General features: G+C 42.8%; 1 protein-coding gene across 2 annotated transcripts in view; it reads left to right on the top strand.

Moving 5' to 3' along the window:
- Window positions 1-14296, top strand: part of LOC122806522 (phospholipid scramblase 2-like) — a 727109-nt gene that overhangs the window by 267915 nt on the left and 444898 nt on the right. For both annotated transcript variants that reach the window (XM_044077022.1, XM_044077023.1), the window contains exon 2: window positions 4632-4703. In XM_044077022.1, the coding sequence (XP_043932957.1) occupies window positions 4691-4703 (13 nt within the window). In that variant the 5' untranslated portion in view covers window positions 4632-4690. The remainder of the gene's footprint in view (window positions 1-4631; window positions 4704-14296) is intronic.

Consider the following 14296-nt stretch of genomic DNA (forward strand, 5'->3'; position numbering starts at 1 on the left):
AAGTGGATTCGCTCTCCTTCAGCTGGAAAGGTCTAACAGCATATGCATTTCCACCTCTTCCCTTGATACACAAGGTATTACTGAAAATCAAGGAGGAACGTCCAAGGATAACCCTGATAGCTCCAAACTGGCCAAGACAACACTGGTACCCATTGCTGAGGAGCATGTCTCGGACAACATGTGGCCAATACCCTGATGCCTTTGATGTTAACTCAGAACAACTACAGCATCATGCATCCAAATCTAAAAACGTTGCAACTGACTGCATGGAACATCACATAGCAGCAGCTAACCCAGAACTTTCCCAAAGGGTTAAAGACATTATCCTTGAAGCCCGCAGACCTTCAACAAGAAGGAACTATGCAGGAAAATGGAAAAGGTTTGTCATTTGGAGCACCAAAAGAGGAAAAGATGTGTCAATTATAGATATGGCTAACATTCTGGAGTACCTGGCAGAGCTTCTACATACAGGCCTGTCCTATTCCTCCATCAAGATACATGCATCAGCTATTTCAGCAGAATACAGCTTTGATCCACCTGTCTTTTCACATCCTTTACTCAGGCAGTTCCTCAGAGGAATCAAGAATGTAAAACCTCCAAGGAAACCACCATTGCCAGCTTGGGATTTGAACTTTGTGCTAGAAAAATTGACACTCGCACCTTTTGAACCAGCAGCTACAGCGGACCTACAACATCTGTCGTGGAAAACTGCTTTCCTACTGGCAATAACCTCAGCAAGGAGGGTCTCTGAGCTTCAGGCCTTAATGGCAGTACAGCCCTTCCTAATCTTCCACCAAGATAGAGTGTCCATGAGGACTAATCCTACGTTTATGCCTAAGGTGATATCCAGAGTGTCTTTAAACCAGGCAATCCACCTACCTACCTTCTTTCCCAACCCTCAAAACAGAGGGGAAAGAATGCTGCATTCCTTGGATGTACATAGACAGTTACGCTACTACCTGGACAGAACAAAAAATAGCAGAAAAACTGACCAGCTTTTTCTAGCCTATGCAACAGGAAGGGAAGGAAAAGCTATTTCCAAACAGACAATCTCCAAATGGATAGGAAATTGCATACGATTCTGTTACTCCTTCCATGGAAAACCAATCCCACAGAACATAAGGCCTCATTCTACAAGGGCAACAGCCACTACCACAGCCTTCTTACGAGGAGTGGCAACCAAGGACATTATTGAGGCGGCTACTTGGACCTCCGTGCATACATTTGCCAAGCATTATAACTTACCTTTGTACTCCAGATCCCGAGCAGGGTTTGCCACTGCTGTGCTGCAAGGGATCCTAACCACACCATAATCTATTTTTTCCTCCTCCCTTAGTTGGCTATGGTATTCTACCCAGTTGTTATGACTGCAGATGCATCCATGAAGGACATAGTACAGTTTTGTACCTACCATAAATGTAGATGTCCGAACTGGATAGCATCTGCAGTCAGGATTACCCTCCCTCCTTCCCTCTGTGGTACTCCTAGGGTATTTACCCTCCAAATAGCTAGCTAGTGGGGAGTCTCTTATGGTGTATTTGTTTGTATATATGTACATACATGCTTATTTTTTGAGTTTGCCTTCTATCCTTTTGGAAACATTGGCATTTATCCAAAAATTAGCCTTCCAGGAAGGGCAACTGGCATCTGGGGCAAGAAACACTGAAGAAAATGGCGTCGGCTGATGCCTTTATACCCGGAGACCAGCAGAGATGATGTTGGGTGAAGTGCGACATCAGCCGAAGCCGGACCCGGACTTTGGAATCCGGCCGACTGAAGGGCTGCCTGACGACAGGACAACCCAGTTGTTATGACTGCAGATGCTATCCAGTTCGGACATCTACATTTATGGTAGGTACAAAACTGTACTTTTTTTTGAACAAAAATTATTTTGACTGTTCTTAGGGGAAATACTACCAATTGATATGAACTTTGAACTTTCAAGAAACAGTCTTCGTGATCAGTTCTTGCTCTGCAAGGAAATACAAGGCTGACTGATCCTGGCAGCCTGATGATAAACAAGCATATAAATTTATATATGGCTGCATATTTCAGTGTTTCAATCTTCATGATGTATGTGTAAAAAGTGAAGGATACCTTGTGTTGCTGTTAAGAAACTCTTTATGAACATTTGTGATCATTATTAGCTGAGCAATTGAATTTGCTCTTGTATAATACAGATAGATGTTCCACTGAGTCTCTGAGTGATGTCACTATTTTGTGTAACAGTGTAGTAAATTATCCAATGTTGATATACAACAAAATACATATGGTATGAGAAAGAAAAATGTGTTTTCATGTCACTATTATGCAGTCATGGTCTAACAGAAATATGGTGTGTACCAACTACCTAATTCTCAGTGCGAGACACAGAGACCTGGACTGTACTTTCTACAGCTGGAAAGTTCCTTGAAATTGAAACAAGGTTGTTAATGTAGTTTAGAGACTGGGCAAACTGCATCAGCACCCTTATTGGAGAATGAATGTTCTCCAGTAGAGTATTAATGTACAAGTAATGTATGCTGAAAAAATGAGTCCATGACTTCACGACCGCATATCAAGCTGTCGTGGAGCTCAGACTGAAAAAAGCTAACGGATGCCATTATCGTACATTCGCTAAGCAGCACTTTTGCTGTTTAGAGAGTATAAAATAAGAAAGAAAAAAATGAAAATAAAAAAGTGTGTGTGTGTCAATATCTGTGCGTGAGAATTTATGCATGTACGAGAAGGAGAAATTGATTGAGTAGTTATCTTGTTATCTTATACTCACCATGTGTGTTTTTGTTTTTGTCTGAGTGTGTGAGTGAATTTGTAAGTCAGAACAAACTGTGTGTGTGTGTGTGTGTGTGTGTGTGTGTGTGTGTGTGTGTGTGTGTGTGTGTGTGTGTGTAAAAGAGAGAGAGTGGGAGAGAGTGAAGAGTGAGAGTGATCACTGGTAGCCACAACATCAGTTAAGATGTTAGCATACCTCTTGAAATCTGGACAAAGCATAACAAAGGACAAATAACCAAAAGTAAGGACAGATTTTAAATATTGCTGTTATAAACTTAGAAAGTTCCTAGAACAACAGGGTTTCCATTAGCATGTATTATCTGAAGGATATGAAGTCTGAAACTCAAATGTCTGTCATTAATTAATGACTTCAGTCCCAGTGATTTGCAAGAAAACTACACATTTTATGAAGAAGGGAGGAAACATAGGAGCCAAAAGTCTGGACAGTTGAAAGGTATGCTCTGTTGACTCTTAATTCAAAATATCTGGGGATAAACCTAAAATAAATGAGGGATACCAGCTCAAAATTGGAACATATTTTACTTTATTATTAGGATGTGTCTTAGCATACATTTTCTGAAACAGAGATGTGCATGAGAGACTGAGTGGGAGTGACAGTAAAGGCATTTGCATATCTCTGGACCTTTCAGCTGAAGATATCTGGATAAAGCCTAATAAAATAAAGAGGGAACAAAGGCTCCAAAATAAAACAGATTTTAATTACTGCTCTTATAAAATTACAAACTTGCTTAATTAAAATGAGTTGTATTAGTATGAATATTCTGATGAAAATAATAGTCTGAAACTCAAATGTATGCCATTGTTTAGTAACTTCAGTCTTCATTGACTGGCAACAAACCAAACGTTTTAGGGGTAAAGCCTGGGTATTTTTAAGTGTTATATTTTGGATGTAGAATGCTTCCTCCAACACCATTAACATATACTGCAGCAAGTTTAAAACATTATGCGGAGGAACTGTTTTACATCAAAAATATATAACAAAAGTAATACAGTACTTAAAAAAAAAATAAGTAAGTATAACACAACAATTTTACAGAGAGCCCATTCTCTAAGTGCAATACTATCCTCCATGGTGTGTGTTAATGTGTAATTAATGCCCTTCAGGGATGCAGATGCGTGAAGTACACACTAACACACACCCTGTTAGGCATTATTGCTTATGTATTGTAGCGTGTCTGAAAGTAGTTTAAAACTGTGTGAAAATGAAGTAATAGCATATCTATCAACTGTCCAGATTTTTGCAGAATGTCCAGATTTTTGATTCATATTTTTGGCCTTTTCCTCATAAAATGTGTTTTGTTTTGGCAAATCACTGAGGATTGAAATAACTAAATAATGTCAACATTTGAATTTCAGACTTGCATGCTAAGACAAATGCTGTTATTCTAGCAACTTTCTAAGTCTATAAGAACAATATTTATAATTTGTCCCTGTTTTGGGGCTTTTGTCCCCCATTATTTTAGGGTTTGTCTAGATTTCTTGTGCTGAGAGGTTGAGAGGTATGCACGATAGCTACTTGTACAATATTTTAGATGTGGATAGCTTTGGCTAAGTGCTGGATTTCCATTAGACTTTGCCAGCATAATTTGCTGATTCATTTACCTGCTGTCACTTCCTTAGACTATATGTTGAAAATCAGGAGGCAGTCTAGCTAAATTAGAAACTGAAGGTTTTCATTTTTCTTTCTCTTTTATGAAAAATGACTTCTTCAGGCTTCAGGTCATTCTTTACATTCACAAACATTTATTATTTCATTTCATGGCATGGTATAATACACTCATAATATAACAGTAGTAAATGAAGCACAAGTCTTAACTTTCATATTCTTCATTCTGCAGGTTTTCCAAAGCAGCTCAGTATCTTTTAGTAGAAGTCGGACTTCCTACTTCCCATCCTAATGGCTGCACCAGGTAGGAAGATTTGATGCTTTTATTGTGCTTCTGTTCTTGCCAGTTTACTTTCAGAACATTTCTCTGTAGTGTAACTTTTGTTATTTTATGTAAACAGTGGGGTAGAGTTATGCACATTAGAAAGCTGTTTTGAAAACTGAGCTCACAAGGCTCCATATCAGTGTGAGTTCATGTGAGATGCTTCACCTTCCTCCACATCCCAGGTTAATTGTAAGTTCATAGGTAAGTACTAGGCTAGCTGCCCTTGTGGATCATTTTAAGTGTAGCCAACGTCCCTTCCAAAGGTAAGAAATCAATCCCTGTATAATTTGTCTGCGATAACACCTTAAATCGGTGCTCCTTCAAATTCCACATGTGTATCTATAAGTGTGTGTATCATGGCTGCGGTGGTGCAGTGGTTAGTGTTGTTGCCTTACAGCAAGAGGCTCTCCAGTTCGATTCTTGGCTGGAGATCCTTCTGTGTGGAGTCTGCATGTCGTCCCTGTGGTCGAGTGAACTTTAAAGACATGCAGGTAGGTGCGTGCGTGAGTGGATGTGCCTTCTTTGAAGGTTGGGTGCCAGGCTGGCAACTCGACACCGTAAAAAAAAAAATCCATTGCCAGTCATAAGCAGACTGGTGATCCACTCTGGCAACCCCTAATTGAGAAAAGCCAAAAGACATTACATTACTATCCATGAGTGTGTGTATATGTGTGCATGTCCTTTGATGAGACTGCACTTCATCCAGCATTAGTTTCCCTGCCTTGCACCCACTGAGTGTTAGGATAGGCTCCTCGTCCTCCACAGCATTGAAATGAATTAAAAAGTAAATGATAAATAAATAAATGTAGGTTTAACTTGAGATACCAGACTTCATAAGTGCATCTCTGCTAGGTTGAGAGGTACGTAACAAGTTACTGATTTGTGAGGATCTTAAGAAGCCTAACCTTACATTCCCATAATAGTTTCTAGTGCTTCTTATATTTTGTGCATGAATAACCCAGATGTGGGCAGAACAAAGTTTTAATGGGACACTTATTTGTTGCCCCTTTCCATAAGGGACATAGGTGAAAATCTGGTATTGAGTTTCCCTTCCTGTTATCCAAATTTCATTTGAATAGAGTAAGAGAAGTACTTTGCTTTATGTGGAGTGGAAGACGGTTCCATAGCAGCGGCACTCTCTGTGTAATATCTTCTTCTTCTTCTTTCGGCTTTTCCCAGTTAGGGGTCGCCACAGCGGATCACCTGTCCGGTCATGATTGGCAGTGGAGATGTTCATTGTGTTACACTGCTGCAGTCATTACACTTGGGTTATCCTGCTGTCAGGCGGTTCCCCAATCAGCCTGAGTTCCAAAGTCTTGGTTCGGCGTCGGTTGCTGTCACCTCCTCCCTGACGTTAGTGCGACAGGGGTATATAAGATGCAGCCAACGCCATTTTCTTCAGTTTTTCTTGCTGCGCGTTGCCCGAAGCAAAAGCAGTTTGCAAGTGCCGGTCGGCCGTCTCCTGAGATTTTCATTCTGAATCCAGAACCGAAGTCTTCTGCAAAGCTAAGTACCCCGTTGGGGGAAACTTTTTCTTGCCTCAGACCGATGTCAGTAAAAGTTAATAACTGTATTTCTTGTGGGAAGCAAATACCTCATAAGGATTTCCATTCTTATTGTATCTCATGCCTAGACCTAGACCACAACGTCACTCGTTGTCGGTTTTGCGCTAGGTTTAACAAGCGCACTATTAAACGTCGGTTTGATTTTTCCCAACATTATTTTGGTAGAAAACTCAATTATACCATGCCGTCAGAACTACCGATGACCGGAATACATAAAAAGCGCAAAGACAAGGATAGGCATCCAAGGCCCAAAACTGACGACGAAGCCTCTTCTAGACCAGTCTCCCATTCTCCGGTTTCCAGTGAGGTGCCTCCGCAGTCCCTGATGACTGCTTCTGTAGAACCACAGGCCGCCTCTGACTCCCACGTGGAGATGGCTGGGCCTTCGGACACACAACTTATTCAGCCTACCGAAACTAACCCTTCAGAGGGATCCAGAGTAGCTGAGCTACCCGCAGCTACAGAGGGTGTTTTCAGGCCTACTCAGTTAAGCATTAAACCCTCTGCTAAGTCTAAGCCTCCTTTAAAAACAAAGAAACAAATACAGCGTTCTCCAGGACAGGCCTCCATGCCTAAGAAACAAATGCTCAAAATGGCCGAAGACCTAATCACTCTGATCAGGGGGTCCCATCCCCCTCCTGATAAAAGGCCTAGACAGGATGCAGACTGTGACTCATCCGACCAGGTCTTCTTCTCTTCAGATTCATCCTCAGACCTAGGATATTCTTTACCCCCTTATGAGGATTCTGATGCTGAGGTATCAATTCCATCAGCCTCTCCGCCTGAGGACTACTCCTTTGGGGAAACCTTACATACCACGAGGGAGCATTTCCATTGGGAAGGCCAGGATTACTGAGAATCCAAGAAAAGGCTCAGAGACTTCCTTTTATTACCTCAACACAGACCCCTTGCTATTCCGCCAGTGTTAGATATTGTGGATGATGTGTATACTGAATCCAGCTTAAATCCTGATTCCTTACCTCCAGCCCCAGTTAAACCTGACAGATACTACAGAGTCCCTGTCTCACACAAATTTCTGTATAAAAGCCCCGTTGCTGACCCTGAAACTATTTCTCAGGGACCCAAAGAGGTTAAGGCCTCATCAGCCAAGAATCCAGTTCCCTCTGACAGAGACTCCAGAGCATTAGACAGATGGGGAAAGAAAGTATATACGTCTGCAACTTTAGCAATGAGAGCCTTAAATTGCCAGTTTCACATGCTAAAATATCAGCAATTTTTGATGTCTCAGTTGAAACAAAAAATGCTTCCAGATTCAGATACTCCTAATTTTAAAGAAAAGCAGGATTTATTGCATGCAGCTGAACAAGTGGGAAAACATACTTTGCAATGTGGTTTTGATTCTTTAGAGGCCTCCTGTAGAGCAGCAGTTACAAGCTCTGTCATTAGAAGACATGCTTGGTTAAAAGAACATACGTTACCAGATCATGTTAAAGAAAAATTATTGGATGCACCTTTGCAGCAGGGTGTATTATTTGGAGTTAAGGCAGAAGAGGTATTAAAGAAAATGGAGGATAAGGCAAAATCTATGCAAACGGTGAAGGATTTCTTACAGGTTCAGCCTCCTCGATTTAGCAGAAATTGGCCAACTAAGAATTGGTCCTTTCCAGTTACAGACAGACCTCAAAGGGGCAGATACAGACATCCAAGAGGTAGAGGTCAACCACAAGGCCCTTACAGGCCTCGACAATGGGTGGCATCAGGCCAGAAAGAAGGGGAAGACATATAAAAAGCAGCCCCAATGACTTCCCACTACAGCTGCCAAACAGCTCTCTCTTGGCAGCCCTCTTGGGAGGAAAACTTGCACTTTTCTATCACAATTGGCATATGATCACCAAAGACAAATGGGTTCTCAACATTGTATCTCAAGGTTACAGGTTCCACTTTCACACTCTGCCAAGGTTAAAAGGAATGCCAAATCTGCCACCAAATCAATGGGTAGACGCTCAAAAACAAATTACAGCACTCATGGATATGAGAGCTATTCAAAAGGTACTACCGCAGGAGCAAGAACAAGGATTTTACTCAAGACTCTTTCTGGTTCCCAGAAAGGACAAAGCCTGGAGGCCCATTCTGGATCTTTCTTCTCTAAACACTTACATGGATGTTCTGAAATTCAAAATGTTGACACTACAGCAGCTTCTTCCCATGCTGGGCAAGAAAGCTTTGCTTGTGACCTTGGACCTCAAGGAGGCATACCTGCATGTCCCTACCAGACAAAATTGCAGAAGATACCTCAGATTCATAGCTGGTTCAATGCACTATCAATTCTCTGCACTGCCCTTTGGCTTATCTACTGCACCCAGGGTCTTCACAAAGTGCCTGGCACCAGTAATTGCATTTTGCAGACAGAAAGGAATTCAAATGTATCCATACCTGGATGACTGCCTGATTCAAGCAGAGAGCAAGGACATTCTTCTAAAGCATCTGGCATTTGTAAAAAAGTTATTAAGTTGCCTGGGGTACACAGTAAATGAAAAGAAATCAAAACTAGTGCCCTCACAATAGATAATATTCCTGGGTGCCAGCTTGAACACAATGGCCCAGATGGCTTATCTCACACCAGACAAGCAAGGACAACTGACTCAATACTTTCAATTGATGGCAACAAAGACCCAACTCCTTGCAAGAAAAATTCTGCAGTCCTTGGGTTACATGGCATCTTGCATACTATTAATTCCATATGCCAGACTGCATATGAGGAAACTACAATGGTACCTAAAGAATGTATGGTCTGAACACTGTCAAAGTTTGGAAACAGTTATACCACTAATCCCTTGCCTTCAACAGGAGTTTTGATGGTGGGCTTAAGCTTGTCACCTCAACAAGGGACAGCCTTTTACTCAACCCACAGCCAGGCAAACACTGACAACAGATGCATCGGATTACACCTGGGGAGCACACATGGCAGGCAAATGTATTCAGGGCAAGTGGCCCGCAGAACAAAGGCATCTTCACATCAATCAAAAAGAGATGCTAGCAGTACAAAATGCCCTTATAGCTTTCAAGGACCTGCTGCATCCAGGACAACTACTACTAAAGACAGACAACACCACAGTTATGTGGTACATAAACAAGCAAGGGGGCACTCACTCCTACCCCCTCTGCAGACAAGCCATGACCTTGTGGAACACAGCTCTAAACTATCAAGTTCATCTGCAAGCACAATTCCTGCCAGGAGAGAAAAACACACTGGCAGACGACTTAAGCAGAAACATCATGGATCCCCACGAATGGGAATTGAATTCACAAATATTCAGAATGATAACACAGAAATGGTGGAGCCCGGACATAGATCTGTTTGCATCCCCAATGAACTGCCAGCTACAGAAATTCTGCACAAGGAGTTACCATCCACAAGCATGAAAAGTGGATGCCCTCTCATTCAGCTGGAAAAACCTACAAGTATACGCTTCCCCACCACTACCTCTCCTGCCAAAGGTGCTCATAAAAGCCAGGCAAGAAGGGCCAAAGATGATCCTGATTGCACCAGATTGGCCATGCCAGCACTGGTACTCAATCTTAAAGAACTTAGCACAAGGACCACCCTGGATTTTACCTCAAATCCCACATGTGCTGACTCAGCACAACAATCAGATACTACACAGCCAGCTAAAGACCTTAAACCTAGCTGCATGGAAGATTCCTTAGTCAAGCAAGCAATGCCTCTCTCCAAAGCTGTTATGGATGTCATTCTGGAGGCCAGAAGGCCTAGTACCAGGAAAGCCTATTCGGATAAATGGAAAAGATTCTGGAACCAGGCTCACAGCCTTGACCCTCTTGTCCCAAACATTCCTCAGATACTACAGTATTTAACTGAGATGCTGGACAAAGGCCTCTCCTTCTCATTCTGCCGTCTCTGCTCATTGCAACACGGATCCACCAATTTTCTCTAATCCTTTGCTAAGACAGTACCTCAGAGGGACTAAAAACATAAGACTGCTCCATAGAGCACCTACTCCAACTTGGGACCTCAACTTTGTTTTGGAAAAATTAACTTTACCTCCTTATGAGCCAGCTAACACAGCAGAATTAAAATATATCTGTTGGAAAACTGCTCTTCTCCTGGCAATAACATCAGCACGACGAGTTTCAGAATTACAGGCACTAATGGCAGTGGAACCTTTCCTCATTTTCCACCAGGACAGGGTGTCTTTAAGAACTAATCCTACGTTTATGCTAAAGGTGGTATCCAGTGTGGCTCTAAACCAAACTATTCACTTGCCAACTTTTTATCCAAAACCACAGAATAAAGGGGAGAGACTACTGCATTCTTTGTACATTCACAGGCAGTTATGCTTCTACTTGGACAAAACCAAAACTTTCAGAAAATCTGAGCAATTATTGGTAGCATATGTGGCAGGAGCACAGGGAAAAGCCATTTCAAATCAGACTATTTCAAAATGGATAGGACATTGTATACATGTCTGCTATACACACTATGGGAAACCTGTACCTAGCAGCATTAGATCTCACTCCACCAGGGCAACAGCCACTTCAACTGCCTACCTCAGAGGAGTACCTACCAGGGATATTTTGGAAGCAGCAACTTGGAGTTCTGTGCATACCTTCACCAAACATTACCATCTGCCTCTATACTCTAAATCCAGAGCTGGCTTCACCACTGCAGTACTGCAGGACCTTATAGCCACCCCTAATGCCTTATAGAACCAGCCACCCTACCTCAGCTTTGGGATTCTACCCAAGTGTAATACTGCAGCAGTGTAACACGATGAACATAGTACAGTATTGTACCTACCATAAATGTAGATGTTCGAGTGTATACACTGCTGCAGTCCAGGTTACCCTCCCTCCTTCCCCTCTTACTTGCTGGTACGTACCTATGTCTTCTACCCTTTACTACCTATGGGGAGTATTTGCTGGTAGCTGAAAGTTGTTGTTTGCTTTTCTTATGTATGTTTTATTAGCAATTTGAATTGCCTACCTATTTGGGGCCACCTGACATCTGGGGTAAGAAAAACTGAAGAAAATGGCGTTGGCTGCATCTTATATACCCCTGTCACAATGACATCAGGGAGGAGGCAACAGCAACCGACGCTGGACCAAGACTTTGGAACTCAGGCCAACTGGGGAACCGCCTGATGGCAGGATAACCCAAGTGTAATGACTGCAGCAGTGTATACACTCGAACATCTACATTTATGGTAGGTACAAAATGATGCCACTAATGGCAGTGGAACCTTTCCTCATTTTCCACCAGGACAGGGTGTCTTTAAGAACTAATCCTACGTTTATGCCAAAGGTGGTATCCAGTGTGGCTCTAAACCAAACTATTCACTTGCCAACTTTTTATCCAAAACCACAGAATAAAGGGGAGAGACTACTGCATTCTTTGTACATTCACAGGCAGTTATGCTTCTACTTGGACAAAACCAAAACTTTCAGAAAATCTGAGCAATTATTGGTAGCATATGTGGCAGGAGCACAGGGAAAAGCCATTTCAAATCAGACTATTTCAAAATGGATAGGACATTGTATACATGTCTGCTATACACACTATGGGAAACCTGTACCTAGCAGCATTAGATCTCACTCCACCAGGGCAACAGCCACTTCAACTGCCTACCTCAGAGGAGTACCTACCAGGGATATTTTGGAAGCAGCAACTTGGAGTTCTGTGCATACCTTCACCAAGCATTACCATCTGCCTCTATACTCTAAATCCAGAGCTGGCTTCACCACTACAGTACTGCAGGACCTTATAGCCACCCCTAATGCCTTATAGAACCAACCACCCTACCTCAGCTTTGGGATTCTACCCAGTGTAATACTTCAGCAGTGTAACACGATGAACATAGTACAGTTTTGTACCTACCATAAATGTAGATGTTCGAGTGTATACACTGCTGCAGTCCAGGTTACCCTCCCTCCTTCCCCTCTTACTTGCTGGTACGTACCTATGTCTTCTACCCTTTATTACCTATGGGTAGTATTTGCTGGTAGCTGAAAGTTGTTGTTTGCTTTTCTTATGTATGTTTTATTAGCAATTTAAATTGCCTACCTATTTGGGGGCACCTGACGTCTGGGGCAAGAAAAAATGAAGAAAATTGCATTGGCTGCATCTTATATACCCCTGTCACAATGACATCAGGGAGGAGGCAACAGCAACCGACGCTGGACCAAGACTTTGGAACTCAGGCCAACTGGGGAACCGCCTGATGGCAGGATAACCAAAGTGTAATCACTGCAGCAGTGTATACACTCGAACATCTATATTTATGGTAGGTACAAAACTGTACTTTTTTACAGTGTTGAGTTGCCAGCCTGGCACCCAACCTTCTACAGAAGGCGCACACACTCACACCTAGGGCCAATTTAGAGTATCCAATCCAACTACAGCATGTCTTTGGGATGTGGGAGGAAACCGGAGCATCCAGAGGAAACCCACGCAACCACAGGGAGGACATGCAGACTCCATACAGAAGGCACCCCAGCCGAGGATCAAACCGGAGAGCCTCTTGCTGTGAGGCGGCAACGCTAACCACTTCACCACCGTGGAACATATTGGTAATATAAATGGACTTGAAGACACAGGACCTAAGTTGCCTTTTAATATATCTTATTTATTAATTAGGATGGATGGAGACCAGTTGGCATAATGGTTAAGGTCTTTATCTCAAATGCACAAGGTACAAGGGTTCGATCCTGACCTCTGACCAGTTGTCTGTATGGACTTTGTATGTTCTCCCTATATCTCTATGGAGTTCCTCCTGCTTCAAAAAAAAAAAATTGCCAAGTGTTTTCACCCCAAAACGTACCCAATAAAGGGGTTGTGGGCAGTAGCACAGACTCTAGACGGTGCCTATAAGGGGGAAGAGTTGTATATACCAACCACTTTGAGCGTTAAATGTAGTGCTCCGTTTCCTCAAGATAAGAGAACATGGATCACAGAGTGTGTGCTGTGTCAAGGCTGGCCACTCGACAGTGTAAACATTGGCTGTAGGTGATTCGGTCATGTTGGCTAATGTCACCAAAATGGGCAGGGGTAGTTAGCGATGATAAGCAGGTTTAGTACCCTGCCTACTCTGACCTATGCCAGGAACCCATGTTAACAGTGGGAGGGGATTTTGTGCTCCTGTTGGCCAATGTGTGTCTGCCATAAAGACCAGCAGCCCTGGGTCAATAAGCTACTGGCTGTTAAGCAAAAGCTGGATGGAAAACCAGTGAACCTGACAAACATGAATTAAGACTTGCTACACTCAATGTAGGTTTCCTGAGAGTGCATAGCTTAGAAGTGGATGACATGGTCGTAAGGAGGAAACTGGACATTCTGTGAATCCAGGAGACAAGATGGAATAGTGCAGGAAAGTCACTTGGCTTAGGATCTAGAGTCTACTACTCTGGAGGAGGACAGACTAGCAATGGGGTGGGAATTGCAGTGAGGGAGAGGCTTCTGAAGACAGTTAGGGATGCCATCAGAATTAGTGATAGACTCATGGCAATCAGACTCCTGTTCATGATAGGCTGAGATTATGAATGTTGTCCTATGCCCCACAGCAGGGTTGTGAGTGAGAAAACGAGTGCATTCAGACAGCAGTTGCAGGACCTACTAGATAAAGCAGGACAACATGAACTGGTATTCATAATGAATAACCTGAATGAACATATTGGGACAGACAGAACAGGATATGAGGATTGCCTGGCTCCACATTGGTGGGGCAACAGGAATAAAGAAGGAGAGTTCCCTCTAGACTTCTGTCTGGCAAATGGCTTAGTGTTGGCCAACACATGGTTCAGCAAAAGAGGCAGTCATAAGATCACATACAAGGGTTGCCAACATGCAACTCAGGTAGACTTCCCACTAGTAAAGAAAGGCACTGGAGTAGAATCAGTGACTGCAAAGTCATCCCCAGTGAAACAGTCGGTCTACAGCATAGACTACTGGTTGCAAAAATCAGCTGCAAGCAGTGGTCAGAAAAGGCTCAGATCAAAAGAGAGTAGGCTTGAGACCTGGACGTTGACTGGAAA

Source organism: Protopterus annectens, chromosome 7.part0, assembly GCF_019279795.1.
Source record: "Protopterus annectens isolate FY-2018-M chromosome 7.part0, PAN1.0, whole genome shotgun sequence".
NCBI classification, from domain to species: Eukaryota; Metazoa; Chordata; order Ceratodontiformes; family Protopteridae; genus Protopterus; species Protopterus annectens.